Below are 26,882 nucleotides of genomic sequence, written 5' to 3' on the forward strand. Positions count from 1 at the left end.
TTTGCACTCTGGGCATCACCCCCTGTGACCCTGTGTTTGGTCCCACAGGTCAGGCAGCAGCAGGCTCAGGTGGGAGAGCAGACAGGAGCAGTAGGCTGGGGATTCTGGCCTGCTGACACCAGGTTGGGAGCCTTCCTCTGCTGCCCAACCTTCCAATTCCCTGCTCCCTGCCTCTGGCAGGTAATACCCAGTCCCACTTGCTCCCCACATCAGTGGGCGTCTGGTGGCCCTGACCTCTGTAAGGCCCTGAGTGGCTTATTTGTTACTCCAGCTCAAGACTTCCATGTCCCCTGCAGTCTGCCTTAGAGGAAGTGGGGAGCACTGGACCCAGCTCAGAAGCCACCCCAGGAGAAAGCTGAGTCTATCCAAACATGTCCTCCCATCAGATCCAGCAAAAGACTCCTGTCATCCAGTATCCCCATCCCATTCCCCAGTACTACCCAAGGCTTCCTGCATGACACCCTCAAGTTCTGCTTATCACAAATATCTCCAACCCCAACACAGCCCTTGGAACTGGGAGTGTCCCACACTCCCGAGGACCTAGGCCGCAGCTGGGTTATAGAATCTGCCCTTCCCTAATTTTACAGCCACAGACTCACAACAGAAGCTTCAAGCCCACCCTGGGAGCGGGACAAGCCTTGTCCATGCAGTGCCCACACCCTCCCGGGGCTGGCTAAGTTCCTCTGGCCAATCCAGGATTCCTCGGACCTTCCTCCCCGGGTTCTCCAGGAGGCAGTAGACTTGACAGGCAGGTCTAACACATCCTGCCATCATGGGTTCCTACTACTGGTGGCAGCCAGGTGGAAGAGGGATCCAGACAGAAACCCAGGCCAGGGCTGAGCCAGCAAGCTCCATCAGGCATGGAATCACAAAAGTGCTCGGGGGCAGGCAGGGCAAAGCAGTCAGAATGTGGGCCCCAGGAGCCCCAGGAGCCCCAGCCTTGAAACCTACTGAGCTTTGGTCCTGAAGCACTTTATCCGGGTAGCGTGGCATCTCTGCAATGGCTCCTGTCTGCACCTCAAGTTCTAGACCTCACAGACGTGGTCCAACAGAGCTTTGGGACAAAATCAGGCCACTTTGGGCAGTTTATTGAGGTCTAAGCGTCAGGGTGGGGAGGCAGTGCACACCCATTGTGAAGGACACTGCCTTTGGCAGCACACATCTACAAGCCGAACACGTTATCCACACACATCTCCCAACCTCAACAAGTAGTAATGGACTCTGGGGCCTGGCCACTTCTTGCCAGTTTCTCCAGGGGGCCTGGCAGACTTGGCAAAGACAAGGGCAACCCCTCCCTAGCACTTCCATCCCTCATAGTAGAAACCCTGGGACACTGGGGCTTCCCACTCCATGGGGAAGGAATCTTCTGTGACCACAGACTCCTGTTGTCCAATGGCTTGTGCTGGCTGATCTGGCTTGTCCTCAGCAGGCACCACTCTGGGACAGGGGCTGTTACCTCCAGGAACTCTGTCTCATGGGGACAACTGTGGGAGGATAATGGCTGAGGAGGCTGAGACCAGGGCAGGGCCCATCCTGCCAGAGTGGGGAATAGACATACCCTCAGGACTCAGGCTGGGCACTAGGACAGGGCCCTGGGTTGCTCCCTGGAGGTGCTTCTCTCTGGCTGGACACAGAAGATTCTGTGGAGAGATCAGGTCAGTTGGGAGGTGGGGTGGGCCCCACTGCCCAGCCTCTTTTAGAACTGCTCTGACCTGTGTGCCAGAGGGACCTCTATCTGGGGGTAGTGGCAGTGCAGCCCCCGTCTGCTGGATGAACTGCTGCAGGTTACACTGCCGGAGCTCCCGGTTCAGCTCCTCCAGCTCCTGGGCCTGGGCCTGGGGGGACAAGGATCCTCAGGGGGCATAACTCTGGTGCCCCCACATAGACTACCCTTTCTAGTCTGACTGATGCCAGACCCTCAAGTCCACACATTTGGGGGTGGGGAAATGACAGGGGCCAGGGACTCCTAGGCTCACCTGCAGAGCATGCTCCGCAGCCTCCAAAGCGCGGCTCACCAGGGCCAGGCTGCCCTGCACCTCCACACTCTGCCGTTCCTGAATGGCCAGGTCCTGGCGCAGGCGTTCAGTTGCAGATGCTGTGGCCAATGGGGGCCCAGGGGCCTCTGCAGCCAACCGCAGCTCAACCTCCAGGGCACGGGCCTGAGCATCCAGAGCCTGTAGCTGGGCAGCATGCTCAGCAGTGGCTGCACTCAGTGCCTGAAGGCGAGCCTGGCCCTCTCGTTCCCGGGCTTGTTCCCTCCGCAGCTCCTGCTCCCAGAAGGCTTCATGGCCCAGCTCTTCAGCATTCCTCTGCACCCTGAGCTCCAGGCCCTGAAGGTCTGTGAAGCAGCCTGATGTGGGTGCTACAGGGACTGCAGGCTCAGGGGATGAAGGACGAGGGGCCAGTCTGGGACACCCCGGGCCAAAGGTTAGTGCTTTGTGGGGTTCACGACCTGGTGTTGTCCGTGGCTTTGGGGGGAGGCTGGCACGAACTGGGCATCGCTCTGGGGGTGGACAGCTGTCCGAGGAGGGCCTCTCAGCCAGGCTGGGCCCTGTCCTCCTCAGAACAAACTGGACATCGCTGGCAAATTGTCCACAGGTGGCCTGGGCACCCACTGGACACTCCTGTGGCAGCAGTTGCCGTTCCTTCTCCCTAAGCCGCTGCACAAGCACAAAGCGGCCTGTCTGGCCTGGGGGGAAAGGGGAGGGTCAGTCTGTCTCCCTAGTCTCTGTCAACCTGGCTTGAGAAACTGGGGCACAACAAGAGAGAACAAGAGCCAACCCTACCCTTCTTCAGGGAGAAATGGGGCTGGACCACCAGGCTCCAGCCCAGTCCCACCTTTTGAGCTGTTTGCCCCCAGAAGACTCACCAATTGCTTGGGCTAGTGCGATGACCACTTCCTGGCAGGTGGTCTGTTCTGAGACCCCACAGACCACCCTCTGGATGCCATCCACCCACACCTTCAGTTCCATGGCTGCTAGCCCGAAGAACATCCCTGTCCTGTAGGAAGAACTCAGGATCAGGTCCTGCCTGACCACAGCCTGGACCGCCTCTTCTCCTCCTCCTGGCCTTTCACTATAACTGGCTCAGAGCTGTGGCCCCTTGGTGTAGGGCCGTGCTCTTCTGTACCCAGCCCCACCCTCAGGCCTCGCCTTCCTAGGGTGGCTGGGGGAACTAGTTTAGCTCTAGTGAGCACTTCAATACATCCTCACTTCACAAGTATCCTCGTGCCCCGCCCCCACTCCCGGAACGAGGCGAATCATTAACCAGGTCCAGGATTTCCTGTCCCCTGTCACCTGGCTCAGAGGACACTGCCCCTTCCCTCCCGCGGTTGTCCCCAGGCACCCAAGAGCGCCCCCACGCAAACATAACGCCATCAGCTACCATGGGAACGCCTCCCCACGGAAGGGGCCGTCCCGGGGCCCAGAGAGGCTGAGAACCGAGACCCAGACCCGGCCTCGGTCCCACCGCCCCCCAGGACTCCCCCAGCAGCCCCTCTGGCCTAGCCCGCTCGCTCCCCCGGAGGCCCCGCCCCTGCTGCGAACGCCGGCCGCGCTGGACCCAGTCCTCCCCGCTCCGAAGCGGGTGGGTGCAGGTGCGTCGCAGCTCTCACAAGTCCTCTCCCCAAGCCCGCGGAAAACTCCCCAGCCAGAGCCGACGCCTCGGCCGGCCCGGGGCAATGGGGAGGCTCGGGAACCCAGCGAGCTCACCTGGGCGCTCGCCGGCCTCGGGGATCTGGGCAGTTCGGCGCCGCCGCAACCTGCAGCCCCAGCGCCGCGGCGCGCCCCGGCCCCACCGCTTCATTGGCTCGCAGCCCGAACGCCCCGCCCCGCCGTGCCCCCATTAGCTCCGCGGCGCGTGCCTCCCGCCCCGCGCCCACTCCTATTGGCTGCCTCCGCCCGTCCCGCCCTATTGGCTCACGGCCCCAGCGGCGCCCAGGTGTGGGCGGGGCGAGAGGTGGTACCCGGGCGCTACCGCACCCTGCCCCGCAAACCACGCGGAAGCGCGTCTGCAGCCGGGGTCCGTGGGCGGTCCGCCGGGGCAGGTGTGAGGCCCAGCTCCCGGACCGACTTCCTCCTCGGCCTCCTGGTGTAGCAGGTTCTCTTCCAGGGAGAGGCGCCGGCCTGGGATCCCACAGCTTTGGAATGCGCCCCGGGGCAGAAGGGCCGGAGCCGCTCCTTCCTCCCGTGACTCTCCTCAAGGGGTTGGGCCACTCCGACCGTGCTCCCTGGAGCCGGTAGCTCCTGGGATTTGGAGTTACGGGAGTGTGAGCCGCGCGGGAACGAGGTGGAGACCTGAGGGCAAGACAGACTGGTGGGCTTTTTAGCTCTGGTGCGGGAGGAGGCCGCCCTGAGGCCGCCTGGGACAAAGGCTTGGGTCTCTTTGTTTGAGGCTCCTTTCCGGCCGCTGTGAGGCCCACTGCCCTCCTGAGCTGTGGGCGCCCAGGCCTTCCCCCCCCAGTTAAGCAGGCTCGAAGCCGCTCTTCCATGTCTCCCTTGCGGTCCCGCTGGGTGAACCCATGCCAGGTGTTGGCCAGGGCCACTCAACCTCGTGGACAGTCGCTGCGAGGGGGCTTTACCTTTCCCTTCCTTGCTCAGCAGGGGAGGCCCCACCGGAGGGAAGGTTGAAGGTGCTAGTGGTAGGTGCCCCACCTCTGGGCCTGACTCGTCCTGCGGTCCGGTGTGTGTGTAGATGCTCGTGAAGCTGAGGCTTCCAGCTTAGGAGTTCGGGAAGCGACAGCCACTGAGGCTGGAGGGAGGGTGTACCTCTGCAGGCTAGAGTTCTGTCACAGCCCCTCCTCTGGCTTTTCATCCCCCATCCTCAACTCCTTCACCTCCAAGTCAGCGCTCCCGTTTTTTTCCACATCTCGGGATATATCACACCCAGACTGGTCTCCCTCCAGGGCACCAGAGTCCCCACTACTCACTAGTCACCACCAGCTAGGGAGGGGCTGCGGGGGCCCTATGTGGTCCCCCAGGCCTGCCCAGCTTAGCTTCTCACGTTCCCCAGGTTGACCAGTCCAGAACTCAATGGAGGCCTTAGACCTGGTTCTCCCTGGAGGTTCCTGGTAACAGCCCCTCCCTTCTGAGTGCCAGTATCCATGGCAACAGTAGAGAATCCTCTCTCCCCAGGCCTGTTAGGAGCCCAGGCCTCAGGTGAGTGCTGGGCACGAGGCTCATGGTTGGGGACACAACTGAGGGTCACAGGCAAAGGACCAGAACCTTTGACTCTTGCGCTAGGCAAGGGAAACAGGAGGAACAGGGAATGGGGAAACATGTTGTCTGGGGAGTGACCTGCTCCCTGGCCTGAAACACATATTACACGACTAGCAGTTCCTCATTCTGTGGGGTAGACACACATAGCCTCCTCAGAGTGTGAACATCTGTGAACCAGCAGTGCTGGAGAGCCCTATAGGGTGCACACCTGGACACAAGCCACATTCAGCCCTATTACCTCTCCCAGCTCCTGAGAAACATCAAGAATGGCCCCGGAGTCTGGCCAGCAATCTGAAGAAAAGCAGGAGCCACGAACCCCAGCAGATGGAGAGCCAGTCAGCGGTGATTTGGGGCTTCCAACTGGCACACCTACAGACACAGTGGTTCCCCCATGCCCCCAGAACACCAAGACCCACTCCACACGGTTGGCCTCTGTCCACCTGCAGTAAGGAGGAAGGGAGGGATGGCCAGTTTTCTGGGCAGGAACAACAAGAGGGCCAGGCCTGATCAACAGGGGTACTGGCACTACAGGTTAGCCCCCGAAGCACTGGACCCCCGCACCTTGCGGCTGCTGTGGGAGCAGCGAGAACTAGAGATCCAAGCGCTTAGGTGGGCCATCCGAAATGGGCCACATGCCCGGCACTGTCACATCCTACAGGAGGTGTCAGGACTTCCAACTGAGAGGTCAGCAGCAAAGCCACCAGCCCAGCCCAACTTCTGTCCCATCCTAATTCCTGGTTTCTGTCCTACACCAATTCCAACCACTACTTCGACTCTTACCTGGACCTTTGCCTCTGTCCCTAGTCCTTACCTAGCTGATGCTCCACCCAAACCCTGAATGTTACTGTCCTATAAACTTAACAACCCTAATCTTGAGCCATTGACCCCTGTCCAGATGGGTCAGGACTTACCTACCCTGCTCTGGCTGGCTGCACTGTGTGCCCTCGGTATGATGGCAGTGGGACCCCTAATTTGCTGCTCATCTGACCTCACCCCAGCTGACCCAGAGGTGGGGCTACTGAAGTTGCCCCTCCTCCAGGAGCTTCCACAGTCCAGACAAGTTTCTACAGGAACAGGTGGAGAAGCTGACCCTGGAGCTGAAAGCACAGAAGGAACAGGCCCAGCTGGTGAGGGGGTGGGGTCAGGAAGTAGGCAGGGCATGGTCTGGGGGGGCGGGGCTGCAAGAGGCCCCTAACCTGGTGGCTCCTGAGCAGGAGAAGGAGCACTTAGAGGAGCAGCTGATGCAGACTGTCAGCATGCTGCAGCAACTAGAAGCCCAGCTGCAGGCCTTCCAGAAGTCCTGCCTCCTGCAGTTGGCCTGCTCCTCCTGGGTGGGTCGTGTACTCCGGTCCCAAACTGGCAGTGTGGAGGTGAGCCAGTGCCCAAGGCCCGCAAGCTGTCCCTGGAACTTCCTAGGGTGGCCAGTATGGCTCTTTCAGGCAGGTGCCTCTGCTGGTGCTTCTGGCTTGCCTTGAAAGCCTGCCCCTTTCAGGCTACTTCTGCAGGGAAGAATCATGTGGCTTGCAGTTTTTCCCACCAAACCTGCCCTGGTGAGGTCAGAGAGGGAGGAGTACTATCTGGAAGGGGTGATTTCCCCCAGCTCCTCATTTCATTTGGGGGGTGGGTGCTGGGAATTGAATCCAGATCTTGGTGCATTCTAGGCAAGTGCTTTACCACTTAGCTAATCCTCAGTCTCTGTGGTCCCTTCCTGCAGGTGGTTACTGCAGAGACTTTAAGGGATTCCAGTGACTTCTCTGAGAATGAGGCTCCCACTGCTGGAGAGGTGAGCAAGACCCCCCATGTGAAGACTCCACATGCCTGACCAGGATTCTGGAGCCCAGCAGGAGGGTAGAGACTCAAGCTTTTACTTTCTGACCAGGGTTTCCGGTTGGAGGATATGGACTGGAACAGCATCGCCCTCCAGTACCCCAATCTCTTCAGTGATTCCAGCACAAAGCAGAAGTAACTGCACTGGGCCCAACTCCCCAGGGGTCAGGGGAAATGGGGGGTGGTCTTGGCAGAAATGGACCAAGTACCTGTCCTGTCCTTTGGTGTCCCCAGACAAATCATGTAATCCCTCCAAGCCTCAGCTCTGATCTTAGCGTTAACTAGGGATGAAGGGAAAGGGCTCCTGGGTCATCACTGCCTGTCATGAGCTGGATCTGGGTCCTGGGCACCCCGAGCACAAGCTGAATGGCCTGCTGCTTTGGGAGGCGGGAAAAGGGTAGAGCCGGTGCCTGGGAGCCAGAGCATCCACTGACCAGAGCGTGGCCTCAGGCAGCCCCAGCAGTCCCCATCACTGGAAAAAGGGGGCTCCGATTCCTCTGTCGAGCACATGGAGAAGCATCCCAAGACCCTGGAGTGGAGCTCCCTGCCCTGCATGGCCACCAGCAGCTCCGGAGGTGCTGGCTCTGACTCCAGCAGCTGCCAGCCGGTCGTGCATTCTGGAGTGCAGAAGGCATCAGGGTACCCGCCCCAGACAGAAGATTTGGCATCCTCAGAGCAGATCCCCACAATGGCTTGGAGCTTTGGCGGAGATTCGGAAGGTGGAGTGGGGTGCATCTCTTTCTCATCCTCCTATCCCTCTCCCATCTTCCTCCAGATCCCTAAACCAGGTCCTTTAGTCCCTAGGGTCCAGCCACCTCCCCTGACCTCTGGCGCTGCTCCCTTCCCTCTTGGACCCCACCTGCTGTAGGCCTGGTCTGGCCTCACATCCCCATTGGACCATCCCTATAAGGGCTTCCCTCCCCAAAGGGCTCCTTTCCCTAGATCTCCTGAAAACCCACTCACAACCGCTCAGCAAGACTCGCGAGGATCCCTGCACAGCCCCCGACCACCGGCGTGTCAGTCACCAGCTGAGGTGAGGGGGACGCCCAGACAGGACTTCCGGCAGCTGTCCAGGTGGGCGTGGGCGGAGCCCGTCCATCAGGCCCTGCCCTGCACCCCCTCCCCGCCCAGCCCCACTGGCTGCTGCCTGAAGATCGTGGCAGTCAGCCGACGGGACAAGTTCGTCCGCATCCTTAATGAGTCGCTGGGACAGACAGTCGACCTGGAGGGCTTCTCGCTACAGCAGCTTGAGCGCGGCTTCCCGGTGTGCCTGTACCGCTTCCCGCCCGGCACACTGCTGGCGCCGCAGCACCACATCACGGTGGGCCCTTCTGTCCGTGAGCCCACATGACCCTGTTATTGCCGGCGGCGCCCCTCAACCAGTGCCCTCTGCCATTCCCAGGTGTGGGGCCAGGGGACCAGCAGCACCAAGAAGCAGCCGCCCTTGTCCTTGGGCCAGGACGCTGGCCTGTTCCACCCCAGCCTGGGCTGCTTGACGCTCCTCCTGAATCCCGAGGGCCAGGTTAGTGCCGGCTCGGGCCCAGGAGGCGCTTGGGTGGGCCCTGGCGGGTGAGGGTAACAGAGCTGCCCCTGCTGGCCCCGTAGGTCCTCAGTGAGCACCAGACTCCACACCGTGTGACTTCAAGCTCAAGGATCTTCACTGACAACACTGACTGGTCCATTGACCGCTTCCCACTCTCGAAGGCCCGGCCTTGCACCGACACAAGCGGACCCCAGAGCCGGCCCCGACCCCCGGGGAAAAGCCGGGTGCGGGAGACCGGCGCCCGTCGGCGGAGGCCTGGGTGGGCACCGCGAGTCCCTCCATCCTGTCCCAGCAAAACCCATCGTGACCCCCTTCAGGAGACCCCCACCCCACCTTCTGCCTTCTAGGCCTTGCCTCCACTAGAACCACTTCCTGGGCTAGTACTCTCCATTATCAACACCTACCTCACCAGCCCCCACCCAGGAGTTACCAGGACCCCTGCACACCCCTGCAAGCCCCTGTACCTCCCCAGGTTTGGAATCCCTTTAATGAGCCTCTTCCTGGCAGGCTGTGGCCTCACACCCCCTTGCCTCCCAGGATGCGGGATATCTTGCCACTCCTAAGCACCTGTCGGCCTTTCCACCTGCCGGAGGTGCCGGCGAGGCCAGAGGACAACCAGTCTAAGACTCTGGAGCTCCTGCCTCCCGTCATCCCTGGTGAGCAAGCCCAGAGGGAGGGGTGAGTGGGCAGCGAGTGGGCTGGGCTGACCCCATAGCCATTGTCCCAAACAGAGGCTGGGCTGTGTCCCCAGGACTGCCCCACCAGGAAGGAGTGCAAGGTCCGGGTGAGTGTGTGCCCTGCTGTCCCTGGCAGACACTGGTTCCCACTGGCATGCCGGCTATCCCTCCCCACCCACACGTACACCCACAGCTTTCAGGCCCTGATGCTCCCCAGGTGTGCCGGAAAAATGTGGACCGAAGCTGCCCCATGGTGACCCTCTCAGTGCAGAGCACAGCTGAGAGTAGATATGGCTTCCGTTTCCTCAGCTGTCCCCCCATCACTGTGGACACATGCCGACGGGTGTAAGGCGGTAGGGCCAGGCAGCAGTGCCAGCTGCATAATTTATTGAACCAATGTTGCCTACAAAGTAAACTGCATTTCTGTAAACCTGAAAGCCGAAAATGATTCTCTTGTTTTTTGGGGCATCCTGCCCCAAGAGGAGGGACCTGCACCTCCCAGCTTCTCAAGGGAAACCCCACAAATCCACCAGGGATGGGAGGCCTGGCTTTGCCCATGGCAGCCTAGGGCAAGCAGGTAGGACCCTGGGCTGCATCAGTGGAGAGAGTGGTTCACAGCCCTGAGGCTCCTGGAGAGCCCAGCCTGCCCCTTACCAGGCCTGCCCCTTTGACCATTTCTCCTGGGAAGGCTAGGCCCCATGGAAGGGTGGGCAGCTGAGCAGTGATGGGGAGCTTGGGCTCTCCCTACCTGGACCTAACGTCTCTTCTGGCCTCTGATACCTACTGACTGGTCCCAACTTCAGGTTCCTCTGCACCAAAAGGCGCCTCTTCAGGGCCAGACCCACTCTCCACCCACACCTGCCTAGATGCTCCAGACCCACTCTCCACCCCTCACCTGCCTAGATGCTCCAGACCCACTCTCCACCCACACCTGCCTAGATGCTCCAGACCCACTCTCCACCCACACCTGCCTAGATGCTCCAGACCCACTCTCCACCCACACCTGCCTAGATGCTCCAGACCCACTCTCCACCCACACCTGCCTAGATGCTCCAGACCCACTCTCCACCCACACCTGCCTAGATGCTCCAGGGTCTGTGAAGACAGAGCCCTCCTGGGGCTCCCAGGACCTCACTGGCACCCCTTGGCCCCAGTCCAGGTGAACCTGGCAGTTGGTGGGGGCTTACACTAAGGGAGGGAGTGGGTGGGGGTGGTAGGGTTCAGGTGGAGCAGGTAGCAGAGGCCTGGATGTCTGGCTGCTGGGTCTCCTGTTGGCTTTGGGTCTGGGTACCCCTGGGCTCAAGCACTGAGGCCTGAGGTTACCTCCAGGGCTCCCACCCAGGCTGTCCAGTGCTCTGAGCCTTCGCCCTCTGAAAGACAGGACTGCAGACCCCCTGGGGGAGCTGCTTCCAGAGTCAGGTGGCATTGGGCACTTGGGAGCAGAAGGGATCAGGTGAAAGCCCACGGTTCTGGAATGCTCTAGGAAGCAAGAAACAAGGCAGCACGTCAGCGAGGCCCTGTCAGACAAGTAGGCTGACATGTCTGTGGTCCTGCAGTCTAGAGGTAGGTAGGAGGTGGCACCACAGGCTGCAGTGCCCACCATGGCCCCCATAGGTGGCAGCACCCCTCCTCCCATGCCACCCCTTCTGCCCTATTTCCTGTGCTCCTCAGGGAAGCTATGTCCCCCAGCCATCTTGCTTAGACCAGCCCTCTAAGGCAGGCAAAGAGGCCACAAAGCCTGGACTCTGCTTTGGGTCATCTGGTTCTAATTCCTGAGGCTCAGCTCACAGGCTAATGACCTCAGGCCAGTTCCTAATCTTCTGTTGTAGCGTGAGGCAGGTGTCAAGGGTCACCCAGTGCCCACCTGGACCTGGCACTGTCCCATATTGCCCCTACTTCATACTCCAGCTACCCTTCCTTCTGGCCACCCCGCTTGCCTTCCTTAAAGCCCTGCAGTCCTTGTTCAGCTGTGGTTCCCTCCTGGCTATCTCGCGCACCCTGCCTGGGTATCAACCCCAGCCCATGGAGGGCAGCCTGTCCCCTACCCTGAGAGTTGCTCTGCTGACCTTTAAGTCTCTGCTCCTGTTGCCCCTGCCTGTCCCTCCTTAGGTCTGCCTGCTGATCTGGGTTTAGGGCCTTTCTGCCTTGGTCTTGGGCACTCTGAATCCAGGGTCCCTCTGCCAGAGCCCTGCCTGGCTTGACTCGGCATGTCCTCAGCCCAGCATGGGTCCTGTCTGGGGTGAGGTGGGGGGTCCTTCCCTGCCTTGGTCTCCCAGAGGGCCTGGGGGCCTCTCTCCCACTCCTGGCCTTTTGTTCACGCCCATGAGAACTGGGCATGTCCAGTGGTACATCTGCTTATAGATGGCCCTGGCTCCTCTGTGTCCCCACCTAGTATGCCTCGTTCTTTGGTGCAGACTCCTTTGGACTTGGTCATACCCCTTATGGAAGGACTTTCTCTCCTCCAGCCCAGGCAGCCTTGAGGTCCAGTGGCCTCCCAGAGCCCAGCTGAGGAATGGGCCACACCTACACAGGCTGATCTTGAGGTTTGGGGCTCCTGTCCCCAGGTGGGCAGCACCTGACAAGTGGATCACCCACCTGTGGGGAAAGTACCTGAGGCCAGACTCATGGGACTAGGGACAGTCTTGGGTCCAATCTGGTCCTCTTGCTCTTCAGGGGCCCTCCATGGGTCCTGGGGGGCTGCAGCCCCTTCCTGCTGGGACTCCATCTGCCTGTGGGGCTGGGGACTGAGGGAGGGAGAGAGGGAAGCTACAGCCCCTCTTGGGCCCAATTCCAGATGGTGTGGGAGTGAGATGGTCCACCAGCCTCAGGGTTCTGTGACCAACTCAGATCATCTGGGGTCCAGTGACTGCACAGTCAAGCATCCAGCCCCAGCCCCAGCCCCAGCCCCCACAACAGAAAGGGTGCACAGTTGAGAGGAGTGGGCAGGGGAGGAGCACCTACCCCAGGCCAAGCTTCCTCCAGGCCTGAAGCCCCACCATGGTTAGGAGGTCACAGGTGTCTGCAGGGCCAGGCCCTGGGGTGGAGGGGCTGGTGGCCAGATGTGACTTGTATGGAGGTAGCTGTTCCGAGGGTGCCCAGTCCTGAGGAAGAAAAGAGCTGGTTTGGGAACCCTGGCCTTGGACTGGCAGTGGCCAGGGGTATAACACACCAGGAGCCCTGGACCCTGGTGCCTGGTGCAGGAGGGGCTCTGTGTGATGGTCCATTGTGTGGGGGAGGGACTCTGGATGCTGGTACATGGTGGGACGGTCCCCACCCACTTTGAAGGGTGGAAGGTGTACCTGGTTCTGACGCCTACGTTCCCACAGGCCTTTGGTGGGGTTCCCGCAGAGGACCTGGCCAGCACCTGGAGGACAGGGCATGTGATGGGTCTGCTTTGGGGTCAGGGGGAGGTGGGGTCAGGCCAAGGTGGGTCAGTTACCATGAGTGAGGTTGCTGGTGTGGTCTTCTGGGGCCATGTCCTTGGGAAGCAGGCGTTCAGGCAGGACGCCCCCAGGAACCAGCAGGGACAGGGCCCAGGGCTGGGTCTCAGGTAGGGAGAATGCTGGATCAAGTCTCCGGATCATGGCTCCATGGGAAACATCTGCCCAAGGTCAGAAACAGAGGTCACTAGGGCCCATGCCAGCTGGCCAGCCCCAGCCCACAGAACACAGCTCTCACCCCTAAGAATCTGTGAGCCCTAAGGCTGGCCTCTGATGGTCCCTTCCTTCAAACTCAAACCCTCCTCCCTCTGTGATAAATAGAGAGGCCTACTGGTGTTGACCAAGGGACAGCATCCCGGCCTGGAGGCCAATGTGCATGTTCTGGGGGCCAGGGGTTAAGACTGGGGGAGGGCACAAGGTGTAGCTCTCCACCTCTGAGAGGCCTGGGGTCCAGGGGAGACCTCTCCTGGAGTGGGGTACTGCGGCACAGGGCAAGGTTTCCAGGGGGTATCTGCTCTACCTCGTCGGGGGAGGAAACTGTCCAGCACTCGGCCTTCCTTGATGGCCTCCTTCACTATGAGCCAGTCCTGGCTCAGCTCCTGGGTGGCAGGCAGGTCAGTGTGCATGGTGGACACCTCATCTAGCACTTGTAGCTGGGGGATGAGCTTCCTCACCTCCACCCTGTAGTTGTAATCCTGGGGTGCCTACAGTACAGAGGGAGGGGACCTCAGGCGTGGGTCCCAGGGCCCTTTAGGCCACTTGTGTCCTAGAGCCCCAGATCCCTGTGGGGCAGGACAGAGGGGTCAGGGTGACCCTGCTGGACCCTAGGGACAACAGGGACTGAGTTCTCGCCTATCCAGGATATGCCTTCACTCTCCAGACCCATGCCAGAGTCCAGCAATGCCTTCTGGCCCACCAAGCGGTCCTGGGCTCAGGTTTCTGATTCAGTTGAGCAGCCACTGTGCACTGGCTGGACTCTGGTCCAGCAAGTAGCACCACCAAGTGGCAGTTGTTGGGATGGGCAGGGTGGGGTCAGGGCCTGAGGGTCCAGTGCTCCCCAGGCCTGTGGTGTGTATGTGGCAGTCTCACGCAGAGCACACACAGGCCCATTGTGTGAGTGCACGCCTTTCTGGTGTGGTGGGCCTGTGGGGGCAGTGGTCTGGGTGGCTCCTGGTGACCTGTGTACGTACCCCACAGGCTGTGGGCATGGGTTGGGTGGCACGGCACATGCACGTGTGATCCTCGTAGGGTCTGGTGGAATGGCTCAGGAGGTAGCCTGGCCGCACTCAGGCCTCCAGTGATAGAAAAGGTGGAGCTCATGGTAAAGAAGCCCTGGGATGCAGTGGACACAGAGGCCCTTGGCCCGTGGGCCCCTCCCAGCACGCACACCTTGTTGGAGTGTCCAGGGGCTGGCTGCAGGCACACCGGGTTGCCCTCCAGGGTGAGTGTGGTGAGCTGCGGGCACAGCCGCAGGCTGCACACCTGCCCCAGGTCCTCCACGCTGTTGCCTTCCAGGTCCAGCACCTCCAGCTGCTCCAGCAGACACAGCGGGCTCAGGTCCGAGACGTCATTGTAGGAGACGTAGAGTTCCTGGGTTGGCGTGGGGACTTCAGCTGGGTCTGACCCGGGCCCAACCCCACCCCAGATGCTGCAGACCCACCTTTAGCACGGGGAAGGAGCCAATGCCATCCAGGTCTGTCAGGCCACAGCGAGCCAGCCACAGCACCTGCAGGTGTCTCAAAGAGGTGCCGAGGTCCCTGCAGAAGGCAAGGCAGGACGGTCAGTCTGTCCTGGACTGGAGGGCCCTGTCTTTGGCCAGAGAAGGCCTTTGCCCAGCCCAACCCCCAGTTTGGCTCCCCCTAAGCACAGGAACAGTTGTGACTGAGGAAGGGGCTCCAGAGTCCCCCTCCCTGTCTGCCCCTTCTGGTCTCTGGCATGGTCAGAATGTCCCCCACCTGCTCTGACCACTGGAGGGTCTGGGCCTGGCCCAAGGGAGTTGCCTCCACCCTGGACAGCTTGACCCAGCCCTACCTGTGCCTGCTGCAGTCCCTTCCTGTCCAGCGTCTGCTGCAGCCCCAGGGCCTCCCTGCGTCCCTGCAGCACATCACAGGGGCCCACTTGCCGCTCTGCCCAAGGGGACGCTCTTCCTGCAGGTCTGCAGTGCTGGTCTGCTCCCTTCCTCTCCACGCAAAGCCTCCTCAGTGTAGCGCTCTCTGTGAACCAGCGAGACTCTTCCGCACCTAGGCAGCTGCGTGCCTCTCCCTCCAGCTCCTGGCTCCCCTTCGTGAGGTCACGCCCACCCTGTGTCCTGGTGACCTGTCAGGGCTTTTTACTTTTCCTGCAGTGTTATATTTCCTGATATCCACACTTGCTCTGTTCTCTTTCAGTTGTAAATTTATCGTTGGTCCTGTCTTTTGCTTTAAATGGCTTTTCCATCACCTCTTCCCTTGCTGGCATTTGTGCCAGCTACCTCCTTTAGGAGGCTCAGACTCCACAGCTCTGACTCCTGGCAGGTTCCCTCCGAGGCTGCAGCCTGCCCTGCCTGGGCCTATGGGAGGGGTCTCCTCTCACCCTCTTTGGCTTCAGGGGTTTCCATGGGGAAATCTGAGGAAAGACTCACTTTTGTCTTTACACGCAACTTGATCTCTGTTTTTCTTATCTGCCCAAATTCCTGCCTTTGCCTGGAAGTCCAGTAATTTCATTTAGGATGCTTCTCAGAGCCAGTGCTGGACATGTCCCTCCTCTCCAACTGCAGATGAAAGACTGCTTTGACTTCTGACAAGTGTCCTGAATTCCTGACATGATTTTTTCTGTTTTCTTGTTTCAGTTCATCTCTGCAGAAATTCACCTGTGCATGAATCTTCTCTATCTCCCTTTCTCGATCCTTCTGAACTCCATTCATCAACATGAACTGCATTCCCACCCGTATCTTCCAGGTTACACTGCCTTTCCTGAGGCGTGGCTGGTTGTCCGGATCCCTGGGAGCTCTATTGCTTGGGTCCACCCCTTCTGAGCCTGCAGTGACCTATGGTTCAGAGCATTCTGGTGGGTGGCTGTGGGTGACCTTGTTTTTTTCTGGTGGTCACATGACTTCTGTTGTCATAAAGGAATGAGTATCAGGGAACAACTTGGATCAAATAACAGGAAAATTATGAGATACTTCGAACTAATGACAAGAAGTAAAACATAGGCCATTTGTGGGTCCTGCCCAAGGTAGCAAGTGAAGAGAAATCCAGGTCTTTGAATGAATCTATCAAAAAGCCAGGAGGGTTAGAGCAATTGAGCCAAGCCTTCGCTCAGGGCACTAGAGACAGAAGGATCCAGGAAGGAAGGTCTGATGGAGTGAGGCTGGACCAGCCCCAGCCCCAGGAGCCCCAGAGACACAGGGACAAGGGACAACGGGCAGCCCAAAGAAGGTTCTCCTGACAGACCTCCACAAATGACCAACAATAAGAAAAAATAAATCCAGACAGCTTAAAAAGAAGCGCGATGAGAGCCCCAGCCGGAATGTGAGACAGCAGAGACCACGTGAAAAGGCCTGTCCAGCAGCTCTGAGCACTAGAAAAGCAGCAGTGACAGAGAACGGGTTAGACCAATGGTCATTTAGGAATCTCTAGCTCTGAACCAATTTTAAAAGTATATTAAAAGGGCTGGGGATGTGGCTCAAGCGGTAGCGCGCTCGCCTGGCATGCGTGCGGCCCCAGTTTGATCCTCAGCACCACATACAAAGATGTTGTGTCTGCTGAAAACTAAAAATAAATATTAAAAAATTCTCTCTCTCTCTCTCTCTCAAAAAAAAAAAAAACACTAATAAAACTGGCTTGCTGGATATTTTTTTAAAAAAAATATATTAAAAGCATCCTGGAATAGATAATTTCCATATTTTAAGATAATTTTTCATTCAAGAAGTTTCAAAAAATAGAGGAATTGGCTGGGTGTGATGGTGCACACCTATAATCCCAGGGACTCAGAAGGCTGAGGCAGGAGGATCACAAGTTTGAGGCCAGCCTCAACAACTTAGCGAGACCCTGCCTCAAACGAAAGGGGGACTGGGAATGTAGCTTAGTGGTAGAGCACTTGCTTAGTATGCATGAGGCCCTGGGTTTAATCCAGTAATAAAATATAGTAGAGCAACTTTAATAAGAACCAAAAAAACGGAAGAGACACTTCATGAGTCAATTCTTGATTCCAGAACCAGAAAAGTACAGTAGTAAGAAATAACAGAACCAGTACTCATGGAAACAGACGGGAAACTTCTCAGTCAGTGTCCTTTTAACATCACAGTTAATTTAAAACAACCCAGCACAGTCCAGTAGTGTCCATGTGGGCGCTAGGATGGATCACCACCACTACATCTACTGAGAGAACTCCAGGTACCCGTGGCCTGGGGGGCAGTTTCACCTGGGGTCATGTGCCCCCTGCCACACTTATCAGATATGGAAAATGAAAAAACCCCAAACAGTGAGGCCTGGGAGAAGGAAGTGAAAAAGAAAGGCATACGTTGATAACTTTTGTCTCTTCTGAGAGCAATCCGGGAGAAGTGTTCCTTCAAACCCAGAGTGACAGTCTCTGGAAACACTCATCTCTTCCAAGATAACTCCTCTCCAGGTGCTGACCCCCCAACCCCAAACCCAAATTCCCGAGTGCCTAGACTGACCCGCTGAATAAATCACCCGTGACCTGTATGAGCCCAGTCCCCCCTTTGTTCAGAGGCTCATTCTCCACCAGGAGAGTGGGTCCATTAGAACCACGACTCCATTCCTGAATCAAGGTTCTTGGCTGCTCTGTGAAGGTTGCCCAGTCTTCTTGTGCTGACAACCCTGAGCCAGCCAGGACCTACTGTGCCACTGTCAACACGGTTCTGATGGCCTGGCTGGAGATGAGCAGCCAGAGCCTGGGACTGGAATGGAGAGCCAGAGCTACAGAATTTGCGGCTGCTACGACAGTCACACAGGAGCCCCAGATGGATTGGTCAGATGTGGAAACGAGGACAGGAGCTCAGCAAGACTGTCAAATACAGCACAATCAAGACAGACAAAGTGCTTCTATCGATTTTTTGGGGGGGAGGGGCAGGGAATTATAGGCGTGTGCACCATGCTTGGCTGTTTCTTTTGATTTTTGAAAGTGATTCTAAGTCAAAATAGCATTTCTCTATATTTGCAGTAAACAAAAATACAACAGAAACAAGACTCTATTCAAGATGCCATTCGTACTGTGCTGTGAAGACGCATTCAGTCCTGGCTTTCTGGAGACGCTGCTTTAGAGGAACTGGGCCCCCCAACTCTGTCCCAGTGTGGGGGTTCTGGTTGTTGCAGTCACAGGCCTACTCCCTTGCCAATGGTTGGAGTGGACACTGTGTGTGCTGTGGCTCTTGGCACAGGGCGTGAAGAAGAATGCTGGGATTTGTTCTGCCTATTCTTCTCAGGAGACAGGGGCACATTCTCTGCTCTGAGTGAATGTCCCACAAAGTCCTGTGCTGGCATAGACCAACGGAACAGAATAGAAGACAGACAAATCCATACTACTGCAGCCATCTGATTTTCTACAAAGGTACCCAAAGCATACATTGGAGAAGAGACAGCCTTTTCAATAAAGGGCGCTGGGAAGACCGATTATCCCCCTGCACAAAAATCAACCCAAAGTGGATCAAAAGACCTCCAAATTAGACCAGAAACTATGCAACTCCTAGAAGAAAACAGGATCAACACTCTAGCCTTTAAGCACAGACAACAACGTTCTCAACAGGACCCCTAAAACTCAGGAGTCGATTAAGGGGACGGCACCAAATTAAATAGCTCCAGCACAGCAAAGGAGACCATCAGGACCGTGGAGAGAGCCCACAGAATGGGAGGAGGCCTTTGCCAGCTGCTCTTCTGACATACTGATATCTAGAACATTAAAAAGAACTCAAAAAATCGACACCACATGACCAATTAATAAATCGGCAAATGAGCTAAACAGACACTTCTCAAAAGACGTAGTTCAAATGGGCAACAAATGATGGAAAATGTTCAACATCATTGACAATTAGGGAAATGCAGCTCAGAACCTCACTGAGCTGTGGCCCACACCAGTCGGGAGGGCAGCCTCAGGGGTGTGAACAACAGATGCTGGAGGATGTGGGGAGAGGAACCCTTTACACTGTGGGGGGACTGTGCATCAGCACGACCCCGTGGAAATCAGTAGGGAGGCTCCGTGTGACCCAGCTGTCCCACTCCTCGGTATTGACCCTGAGGAGTCAGAGCCATCTCACTACAGTGACACACGCACACCATTCACAGCCGCCAGACGACGGAGCCAGCCTAGGTGTCCCTCGGTGGACGGGGGATAAAGAAAAGAGGTGTATATACACAATGGAGTTTTAGTCATAAATGAAATCATGCCTTTTGCATGGAAATGGATGGAACTTGAAAGTATTGTGTTAAGTGAAATAAGCCAAACTCAGAAGGTCAAGGCCCGAGTGTTTCTCTCATATGTGGAAGCTAGAGAGGAAAAATGAAAAGGAAGAGGGGGGCAGATCTCATGAAAACCAAAGGAAGGTTAGTACAGCAGAGGAAGGGCCAGGGGAGAGAGGTCGAGAGGGAGGGAGGACATGCTGGGGAGGGACGTTGGCTAAATCGTATTGACAGATTGTGTGCATGTACCAAGATGCAACAGCAAATGCACCCCTCCTTACAACTGTACTGCGCTGATCAAAAATATAGAAAGAACAAAGCCCTGGGGCTGGGGATGTGGCTCAAGCGGTAGCAAGCTCGCCTGGCATGCGTAGGGCTCTGGGTTCCATCCTCAGTACCACATAGACATACAATAAAGATGTTGTGTCCACCAAAAACTAAAGAATAAATATTAAAAAATCATCTCTCTCTTAAAAACAAACGACAACAACAACAAAACCAAAGCCCTGTGCTGAAGCCCTGACCCCAGCACCTCAGAGGGTGGCCTCACTTGGAAACAGGCTGGTTGCAGAGGAAACAGAGAAGGTGAGGTCATAGGGAAGGCCCCTCTCCAGCATGACAGGTGTCCTTGTGAAAAGGGGAAGTCTGCTCACAGACACACGCAGGGCGCACATCACGTGACGACGTGACAATGGAGCCAGAGGTTGGGCTACGTTCCCACTGCACAAGGAAGAAGGGTCCCAGCAAAGCAGAGAAGCAGAGACAGCCCTCGCAGCCCGGGTGGAGCCAGTGCCCCACACCTTCAGCTCTGCGCCCAGAGCTCAGCGTCCGGCCTCCAGCCCACTGTGTCCTTCTCTGGCTTGTGGTCCTTTCTCACAGCAACACTGGTCCACCAGGGTTAAGAAGCCTCTTCCCCATGAGGGGACAAGCACGGTGACAGGCCACACCTCCTGTGGAGGGGAGCCAAACCTCTGGCTGGGCTGAACTGTGACTTGTGGCACCCCCTCACTGTAGAGCCCAGACGCCTTGCCTCCCCAAGCAGGCTGCTGTGCACAGGTAGAGAGCACCCTGACCCACAGGCTTCCCAGCAGAGGCTTCACATGCTTTCCAAAATACAGGAAAAGCACATGAGTGGAGAAGCGTCCGTGTGTTGGATGTATAACCCCCATATTAGCATGTAGATCTTCTTAAATTTCAATTAAAATTCTAGAGAGATTAGTGTGTGCATGGGTGTGTGTGTGTGTATGTAAGCTCAAGGGCCTGACTGTAAATTCTAGTGCAAGAATAAGTATTCAGGACTAGAAGGGCAGTTTGGCACGTATCCGGAGGACAGTGTGGCATTGGGAGTGGAGTGGCAACTGGAGTGGAACTCATGCAGGTGTTTGCATACACACATGGCCTGACCAGCACCAGACAGGACTTTAGTTAGGGAATGACAGGTGGCCTGGCAGATGGACCCACCACACAGTGAAAGCAAGCTGGTCCCTACCTCCTGCCACCGTCAGTGGTAACTTTGCAGTCACTGGGTTAAAGGCCTGAAAGGCAGAGTGAGACCACACAGCAGACAGAAGAAAAAGCAGAATTTCTGCAGCCTGGGGTGTGCATGACCAGAGCTCTGGCCAGAATTGACAGATTGGGACAAATCAAAATGAAGGGCTGAGGGAAAAGTCTTACAAAGTCTAAAGTGCACCCAGAATACACAAAGAACTCCCATAAATCAATAAGGAAGGACAGAATTCACCCAAAAAAGCGAGCGCAGGGTAAGTGAAGGGAGGCCTGACTTCCCCAGCGAGGAGAGATGCGAGAGCCGTGGGGGTGCAGGGAACTTGCCCAGGTCACCTGTGGAGCTCCTGAGCATGGTCTTGGCTTCGCACCTGGGAGTGCACAGTGGCAGCTGTGTGCCCGAGCCCTGCCAACACTCTGTTCTCTCTGCTGAGCCAGAGGCTGGGTAACGGCAGCCCACGGGTGGAGGACCCTTGTCTTCATGCCTGTCATGTTCCTGGGGCTGAATTCTCTCAACTTCTGAGGAACTGACAACTACTACACTACAATCATCTCCCACTGCCAGGCGCAGTGTCCACGCCTGTCATCGCAGCAACTCAGAAGACTGAGGAGGCAGGAGGATCCAGATTGAGGCCGAGCCTGGCAACTTAGTGAGACCATGTCCCAAAATAGAAAATGAAAAGTGCTGGGGTATGGCTCCATGGTAGCCTAGCCTGCATGGGCCCTGGGTTTTGTCCCTAGCTCTGGAAAAACAAAAAAAACGGCCTGTTTTCCAGCCCTTATAATACTGACATGGGGTGTTTACAATAGCTGCAGTTGGCTGAGCTACAATAGCTAAGTTATACGCTTATGTTTCATCTCCACCATGCCCAGGAGGGTGGTCCTATTTACTCAGTTTTGTTTGAGAAATTCCTGTTCATCTTCAACCTGTAGAAGTTGGTAAGCACCATTTGGCCAAGTTTCAAGATCTGATAAAGGGTCGCTACATTTTTTCCCCTTCCCTCTTTTCTTTCTCTTTTTCAGGACTGGCAATTGAATTCAGGGCTGCTCTACCACTGAGCTGCACTCCAGACCTTTTATTTGGGACCGGGTCTTCCGGAGTGGCCCAGGAGGGCCCTGAACTTGTGACCCTCCTGGTCTGGCTCCCGAGTGGCTGGGATGATAAGCACGGCCACTGTGCCTGGACCTGGCCACTACACTTTTCTCTACAGTTATCAAAGAACAGAACGCACTGTCATAGAATCGAAGGTCTGGAACCCCTTGGATTGTCCCGTTTGTTCCTGTGGTATCACAGATTCCTTAGTTTTAAGTCCCTTGCGCTGTCTTTCCTAGTTTCCGTCTTCATTGGTTTTCCGTTTCCGAGGTGTGCTTGGGGAGGGTTGCCTGTGTCTCTCCTGTTCAGTGGTGCTGGTGCTGGCTCTATGGGCCATGGCTAGGGCAACAGCTTCTGATTCTTTCCCTGTTTCAGATATTTGCATGTTTTGTTAAATTCTACTTGATGTCTATTTGCTAAACAGCAGTATAAATAAATAAAATTAAAAAATTAAAAAGCAACAGTGAGGTTGCATAGTAAATATCTTTATCATCTCAACTGGAAATAACTGGATATGGCACGTGGAGCCAATTCAGAGACCTGGAGAACTTTCCAGAATTTTGGCTGAAACTCCCCTGCCTTAAGTTGCTGGGCTCAGGCACACAAGACAGGCAGCATTTTCACAAAAACTCCTTTGCTCAAACCCCAAAACAATGCCAGATATTTCTTTGGTCTGTTCTTTGCAGTTCAATGAGATAAAAAACTGAAAGCTTGTCTCCATCTGAATGCCATCCTTTGAGCCAACTGTTCTGGAGCTCTGGTGTGTGCCGGGCCCTCCTCAGGAGTGGCGCACTCTGTGTGGTCTGGGTCTGGCCCTCAGGGAGGGTGGCTGCAGGCAGTGCCCACCTGCTCTCCCTGCCAGGTTCACCAGCTGCCTGCCCTGCTCCAGCCCTCACAGTGCAGCTGACCCCAGGGCTGTAGCGAGGGGTAAGGGTCCCAGGCTCCCTCGAGTCTTGTGCTTTGAGGTGTCTGCCAGAAGCCCCTCACAGGTCAAGGTCTCTTTTCAGGGTTGGTGAGCACCTTTGGGCTAGTCAGCTAAAGGACCAGTACCCTTGCCCTGACCCAGGCCTGGAGGCTCTGGGTGTGCTCCACATCCCCACGGAGCAGGTACCTCCCACAGATGGGGGTGAGAAGAGTCATGTATGCCAGCCTGGACCCACTGGGCTGAGGCCTTAGGGCCAAGAGCCAGAGGCCACAGGACCCCAGGGGGCACGGCACCTGGGGGACTGGGCTGGCCAGGGTTCAGACTCATCTTCTCAACAGGGACCCCTCAGTAAAGACCCTGCCCCTAGGGAGACACCCCCACCTTGGAGGGAGCCCACACCCAAAAGAATGTCCCATCACCCTTCCTGTGCCACAGGGAGTTAGCAGCAGGAGCCTGTCTCCCTGGGCAGCCAGCAGCTTGAAGCTCAGCTCTGGGCCACTTGTCCCCGTCCCAGCCCAGCCCCACAGACCACTGCCCCAGCCCTTAAATCACCACCCACCCACTGCCTTGGAAGGACCCTGGTTCAGGCCCTTCACTCACCTAAGGGAGCTCAGACGGCTGCCGTTCAACTTCAGCTGGTCCAGGCTGGGCAGGTGGACTCCTGTGTGTCACAGGAGGAGCGCTGGGCCTGGCCCTCACCCTGCCCACCCTCACTCACGCCTCCTCCCCAGACACAGCACCCCTCAGCCCCGTTGCTCCCCAATGCTGTAGGACCAGCCTCTGGGCAGAGCATCTCCCCACACTGTGGGGTGGTACTGTTGACCAGCTGTCTCCCTGCATCATGGATGGGCAGGCAGGGTGGCTCCTCTAGCTGTCAGTGGGCCCTATTCTGTGGGGCCTGCTTCAGGTGGTCGAGCACTCTGTTCCCCAACCACTGAGGGGCCACAATCCCACACAGCCTAGCCGGAATAAAGCAGATGCCTCACTAAGTCGCTTAGAGCCTGGCTTTGAACTTGCGACCCTCCTGCCTCAGCTCCCTGAGCTGCTGGGATTACGGGCGTGCTCCACCTCACCCAGCATAAATCTGGAATTATTTCAAAATAAGTTTTGGGAGCACCTGCCACCAAGGTGTGGCATCTGGTGGGCACGTTTTAACCTTCACTACTTGGCGATGCTGGCATGGGTGTGGGAGCAGGGTCCTTCTGAGGGCAGTGTGGAAACATGAACCACAGCCTAAACCTCTGCCTCTGCCTGGCTCAGATCTGGGTCCTGGGACTGATCTTGAGGAAATGTGCAAGCCGTCAAGGTGTCTGCCAACATCACCTTCACAGCCAGAAAGACGTTTCACAGAGGGGCTGGCCTCGACCAGGCGGGGCAGGGCAGGCCCTGGGCAGGCCCTGGACAGGCAGTGCTTACCGAAGTTTCCCAGGCTGCTCTCACGGGTGTCCACACACATTTCCAGCACCCGCACCAGCTGGAGGTTGTCCTCCTGGGCCAGGACCCGCTGCAGAGACCAACAGGGGCGTCACTTCCTTCTGGTTTCCGTCACACCTTTGGCAGTGGGGCTCTGTGAGGCCCACAGGAGCAGGTGACATGTCCTGAATCACCACATTAACCTGGGCCAACAATGGCCTGGCTGGCAGAGTGCAAGTAGATGTGACCTGAGTAGTGGTTGTGACTGGGCTTGGTTGGAGGCCACTGCCAGAGAAGGGCCTGCTCTTGGGGTGAGGCTGTAAAGGAGACCTTGCGAACAGACCCACAGCACAGGCACCAGGAGCTAGCTCTGCCAAGCACGCTGGCTACAACCTGTGGGCAAGCTGGCATGCTCTGAGCCACATCCTGGGCCCCTACTGGTCACTCTGTGCTGGGTCTCCTTGACAAGGTATCTCCTGTGTATGCAATACAAGTGTTGCCTGCAAGATCCTGGGCCCCCACCTGCTGTGGGGTTAGTGGGAACCTCAGGGACGAGGTAGACCTGTAGGTCATCTTGAAGGATGGCCTGGGTGACGGGTGAGGCTTACACCTGAGGGAGTCCTCTCCCCCAAGGTAGCCAATGATGCATAGGAGGTCCTGTATAGGGGGACACAGTGTTTCCCAAGAGGACTCTGCAGATCTTCTAGAACTCAGGGTTCGGGTGCAACAGGGAGTCCTCAAACAAGGTTTTGGGAGAAGACTCCATCTGATGCCCAGGCACAGTCAGTGCACTTGCATGGCCCCCACCTCGTCCTAAAGGTCTGATGGGTTGGGAAGGGGCATGAGGGCCCTGGCCCTGGGAAAGCAGGCCACAGACCATCTCCAGACTGCCCAACGGAGGCACTCCAGTGGGGGCACTCATGTCCAGTCAGCTGCCTGCAGGCACAGCCCCCTTCCAAGCCTGATTCTCTGCACCTTGCTCTTCTGTGAGCTCACTCTGATGGCCTGTCTGTCTTGCCACCAGAGCACCCACTGGTTGAGTGAGGAGCCTCCTCTGGTTCCAGGACAGTGGTCTCAACAAGCACTTACAGAATCCTGGCCTGTCAGGACCTGGGAACATCTGCCATCTAGGGCTGGTGGTGCTTTGGGGGCTGGAAGGTCCCAAGATTAGAAAGGTAGAGGGCCCCTAGCTATGACGGCTGGGCTGAGGGCAGGCTGGGTATCAGCAGAAAAGGGGCTCAGGATGTCACCTTATGCAGGCCCCTGTGGCCAGAGCTCCTGGCCTCTGACACTTACCAGTCGAGCAGGGGACAGATGCTCCAACAGTTGCTCCCTGCAGCTGTCCCCATGGCTGCCCAGGGACCTGCTCTGTGGGCAGGGGTTGTGCAGGCCCTGCCAACTCAGCTCACGTACATGGACACTGGCTGTATGTGGCCGAGGACCCTGGGATCCATCCCAGGCTGGATCCATCCACATCCAACCTGCTGGGAGAGGCAGAGGGCAGGGCCTCCAACCTTCTGTTCCTGCTCCTACCTGAGGCCTAGTGAGACGCCTGCATAACCAGGGTCCCAGCCTGGCCTTGCCTAAGGGGCTCGGCCTAGCTTTACCCCACCTGGTAGCCTCACAGTCCTTCCCTTAGCTTTGACTTAGGCCTCTTGCCCAAGCCAGTGCTCTCAGGGTCCATGAAATGAGTGTTGGCCCCATGAGGGCTGTGAGCCTAGAGGTACTGGACCTGCTGGCCAGCAGCAAGCTGTTGCTCACAGGCTCCTCAGGCTGCCCCAGGCCCTGGGCTGTGGGTCCTTCTTCATCTGATGGTCTCTGAGCCTGGCCCAGGACCAGGGTCTCAGGCATCCCCCATTACCCTTGCGCTGGCTGACCCCCCTGACAGGCAGTTGCTTTCTGCTGTGGGCCAAACACCTGGGCAGGGGAGTGGCATGTGTCCCTAGGTAACACCTGTGAAACAGTTAGGTTGGCTCTTGTCCAAGCCACTGTGCCCATCTGGACTGGGCCAAAGACAGAGCACCCAGAAATAAGCAGAGTCAAAGGTGATATGGGCCATCAATTCGGCCTGGCCCTTAGGCCCCTTGCCAGGCTCACCAGGTGTTCTCCTTAAACATACAGAAGACTATGCCTGGCCCTAGACTCTGGACTCAGATCTCTTGGGTGAAGCCAGGACCCCACCCAGAATGTTCAGTGTCCTTCTCCCTGGTCACCTTTTTGTCCTGCCATCCAGGCTTGACTGACCCCTCACTCCTACACACCCTGCCTGCCCTTCCTAAATTTATTTCTCTGATGACCCTTCCATGGCCCTCCTAATTTAATGTTTGTTCAGGTGAGTGCATGCCTCGCCCATAAGACGTGGACCCCACGTAGGCTGGACACTCTCCTGCTGTGTCCACAGGGCACAGAAGAGGGCATTAAAATTTCTGTGGAAGGAATCAGTAAACAAGGCTTAAAACATTCTGACCACAGCTTTTATCTATTAACTTTCTATGGACATTCAAGATTCATGCTCTCCTTTGTGTCTGCAAGTATACCCCGAACCAGGGGAGTAGTGGTCAGCTGGGCTTTGATAGCAGTAATGGAAGGCAGTGTTAGCCTCTGGGACAAGACATCTGGGCTCTGTGGGCATCAGTGGCCCAGTCTGCAGTGACTCATATACCCACAAAACAGTGTTATGGACTTTGCAGTCATAACATGTGCTTATGCACTTTTTGGAAATTAAAAAATTAAAGAATCTCCCCTGTTACCTATCTCTAGCCTGAGCAAGCCCCAGCCTGCAGGAGGAGCCCCACTTCGCCCCCTAAGGTGTTGTGGCCTGCACCCTGGGCCGGCCAGCTGTAGGCGCAG

The 26,882-nt window shown here is 57.1% G+C and overlaps 3 protein-coding genes across 5 annotated transcripts; 1 reads left to right on the top strand and 2 right to left on the bottom strand.

Annotated features, from left to right (window-relative positions):
- Window positions 1-1,086: 1,086 nt before the first annotated feature.
- Rassf7 (Ras association domain family member 7) lies at window positions 1,087-3,784 on the bottom strand. 3 transcript variants are annotated; one of them, XM_076844910.2, is made up of 6 exons: window positions 3,711-3,784; window positions 2,870-3,000; window positions 1,977-2,689; window positions 1,713-1,835; window positions 1,559-1,640; window positions 1,087-1,484 (listed from the first exon to the last, which is right to left on the bottom strand). In XM_076844910.2, exons 2-6 carry the CDS (start codon window positions 2,991-2,993, stop codon window positions 1,453-1,455), a joined length of 1,074 nt encoding a protein of 357 aa, XP_076701025.1. In that variant the 5' UTR covers window positions 2,994-3,000; window positions 3,711-3,784; the 3' UTR covers window positions 1,087-1,452. The 3 variants fall into 3 exon arrangements, with proteins under 3 accessions (XP_076701025.1, XP_076701024.1, XP_076701026.1); XM_076844909.2 differs by having other exon boundaries at window positions 1,087-1,640; XM_076844911.2 differs by lacking the exon at window positions 1,713-1,835 and having other exon boundaries at window positions 1,087-1,640.
- A 472-nt stretch (window positions 3,785-4,256) lies between these two features.
- Lmntd2 (lamin tail domain containing 2) lies at window positions 4,257-9,612 on the top strand. Its single transcript, XM_076842970.2, has 16 exons — window positions 4,257-4,287; window positions 5,011-5,156; window positions 5,464-5,661; window positions 5,748-5,900; window positions 6,256-6,343; window positions 6,431-6,586; window positions 6,931-6,999; window positions 7,096-7,178; window positions 7,494-7,907; window positions 8,017-8,076; window positions 8,175-8,364; window positions 8,446-8,565; window positions 8,649-8,845; window positions 9,124-9,242; window positions 9,318-9,370; window positions 9,481-9,612. Exons 3-16 carry the CDS (start codon window positions 5,483-5,485, stop codon window positions 9,610-9,612), a joined length of 2,013 nt encoding a protein of 670 aa, XP_076699085.2. The 5' UTR covers window positions 4,257-4,287; window positions 5,011-5,156; window positions 5,464-5,482.
- Window positions 9,613-10,451: 839 nt separating this feature from the next.
- On the bottom strand, window positions 10,452-25,502 carry Lrrc56 (leucine rich repeat containing 56). The gene is given in 12 exon segments (XM_076842971.1): window positions 10,452-10,599; window positions 10,601-10,742; window positions 11,874-12,007; window positions 12,225-12,364; window positions 12,563-12,627; window positions 12,703-12,864; window positions 13,224-13,407; window positions 14,093-14,293; window positions 14,364-14,460; window positions 23,220-23,280; window positions 24,036-24,123; window positions 25,329-25,502. Coding segments are annotated over 12 exon segments (1,596 nt in total).
- Between the last annotated feature and the right edge of the window lie 1,380 nt (window positions 25,503-26,882).

The sequence above is a fragment of the Callospermophilus lateralis genome, chromosome 2, assembly GCF_048772815.1.
Source record: "Callospermophilus lateralis isolate mCalLat2 chromosome 2, mCalLat2.hap1, whole genome shotgun sequence".
Taxonomy (NCBI): domain Eukaryota; kingdom Metazoa; phylum Chordata; class Mammalia; order Rodentia; family Sciuridae; genus Callospermophilus; species Callospermophilus lateralis.

Bases quoted from the DNA above. Each gene is read 5' to 3' on its own strand.
- Lmntd2 (XM_076842970.2), top strand. From the start codon at position 5,483: ATGGCCCCGGAGTCTGGCCAGCAATCTGAAGAAAAGCAGGAGCCACGA. The intron at 8,566-8,648 runs GTTAGTGCCGGC...CTGGCCCCGTAG, and splicing joins TCCTGAATCCCGAGGGCCAG to GTCCTCAGTGAGCACCAGAC. The intron at 9,243-9,317 runs GTGAGCAAGCCC...TGTCCCAAACAG, and splicing joins CCTGCCTCCCGTCATCCCTG to AGGCTGGGCTGTGTCCCCAG.
- Rassf7 (XM_076844909.2), bottom strand. From the start codon at position 2,993: ATGTTCTTCGGGCTAGCAGCCATGGAACTGAAGGTGTGGGTGGATGGC. The intron at 2,690-2,869 runs GTGAGTCTTCTG...CTTTCCCCCCAG, and splicing joins CGCACTAGCCCAAGCAATTG to GCCAGACAGGCCGCTTTGTG. The intron at 1,836-1,976 runs GTGAGCCTAGGA...TTGTCCCCCCAG, and splicing joins CTGCGGAGCATGCTCTGCAG to GCCCAGGCCCAGGAGCTGGA.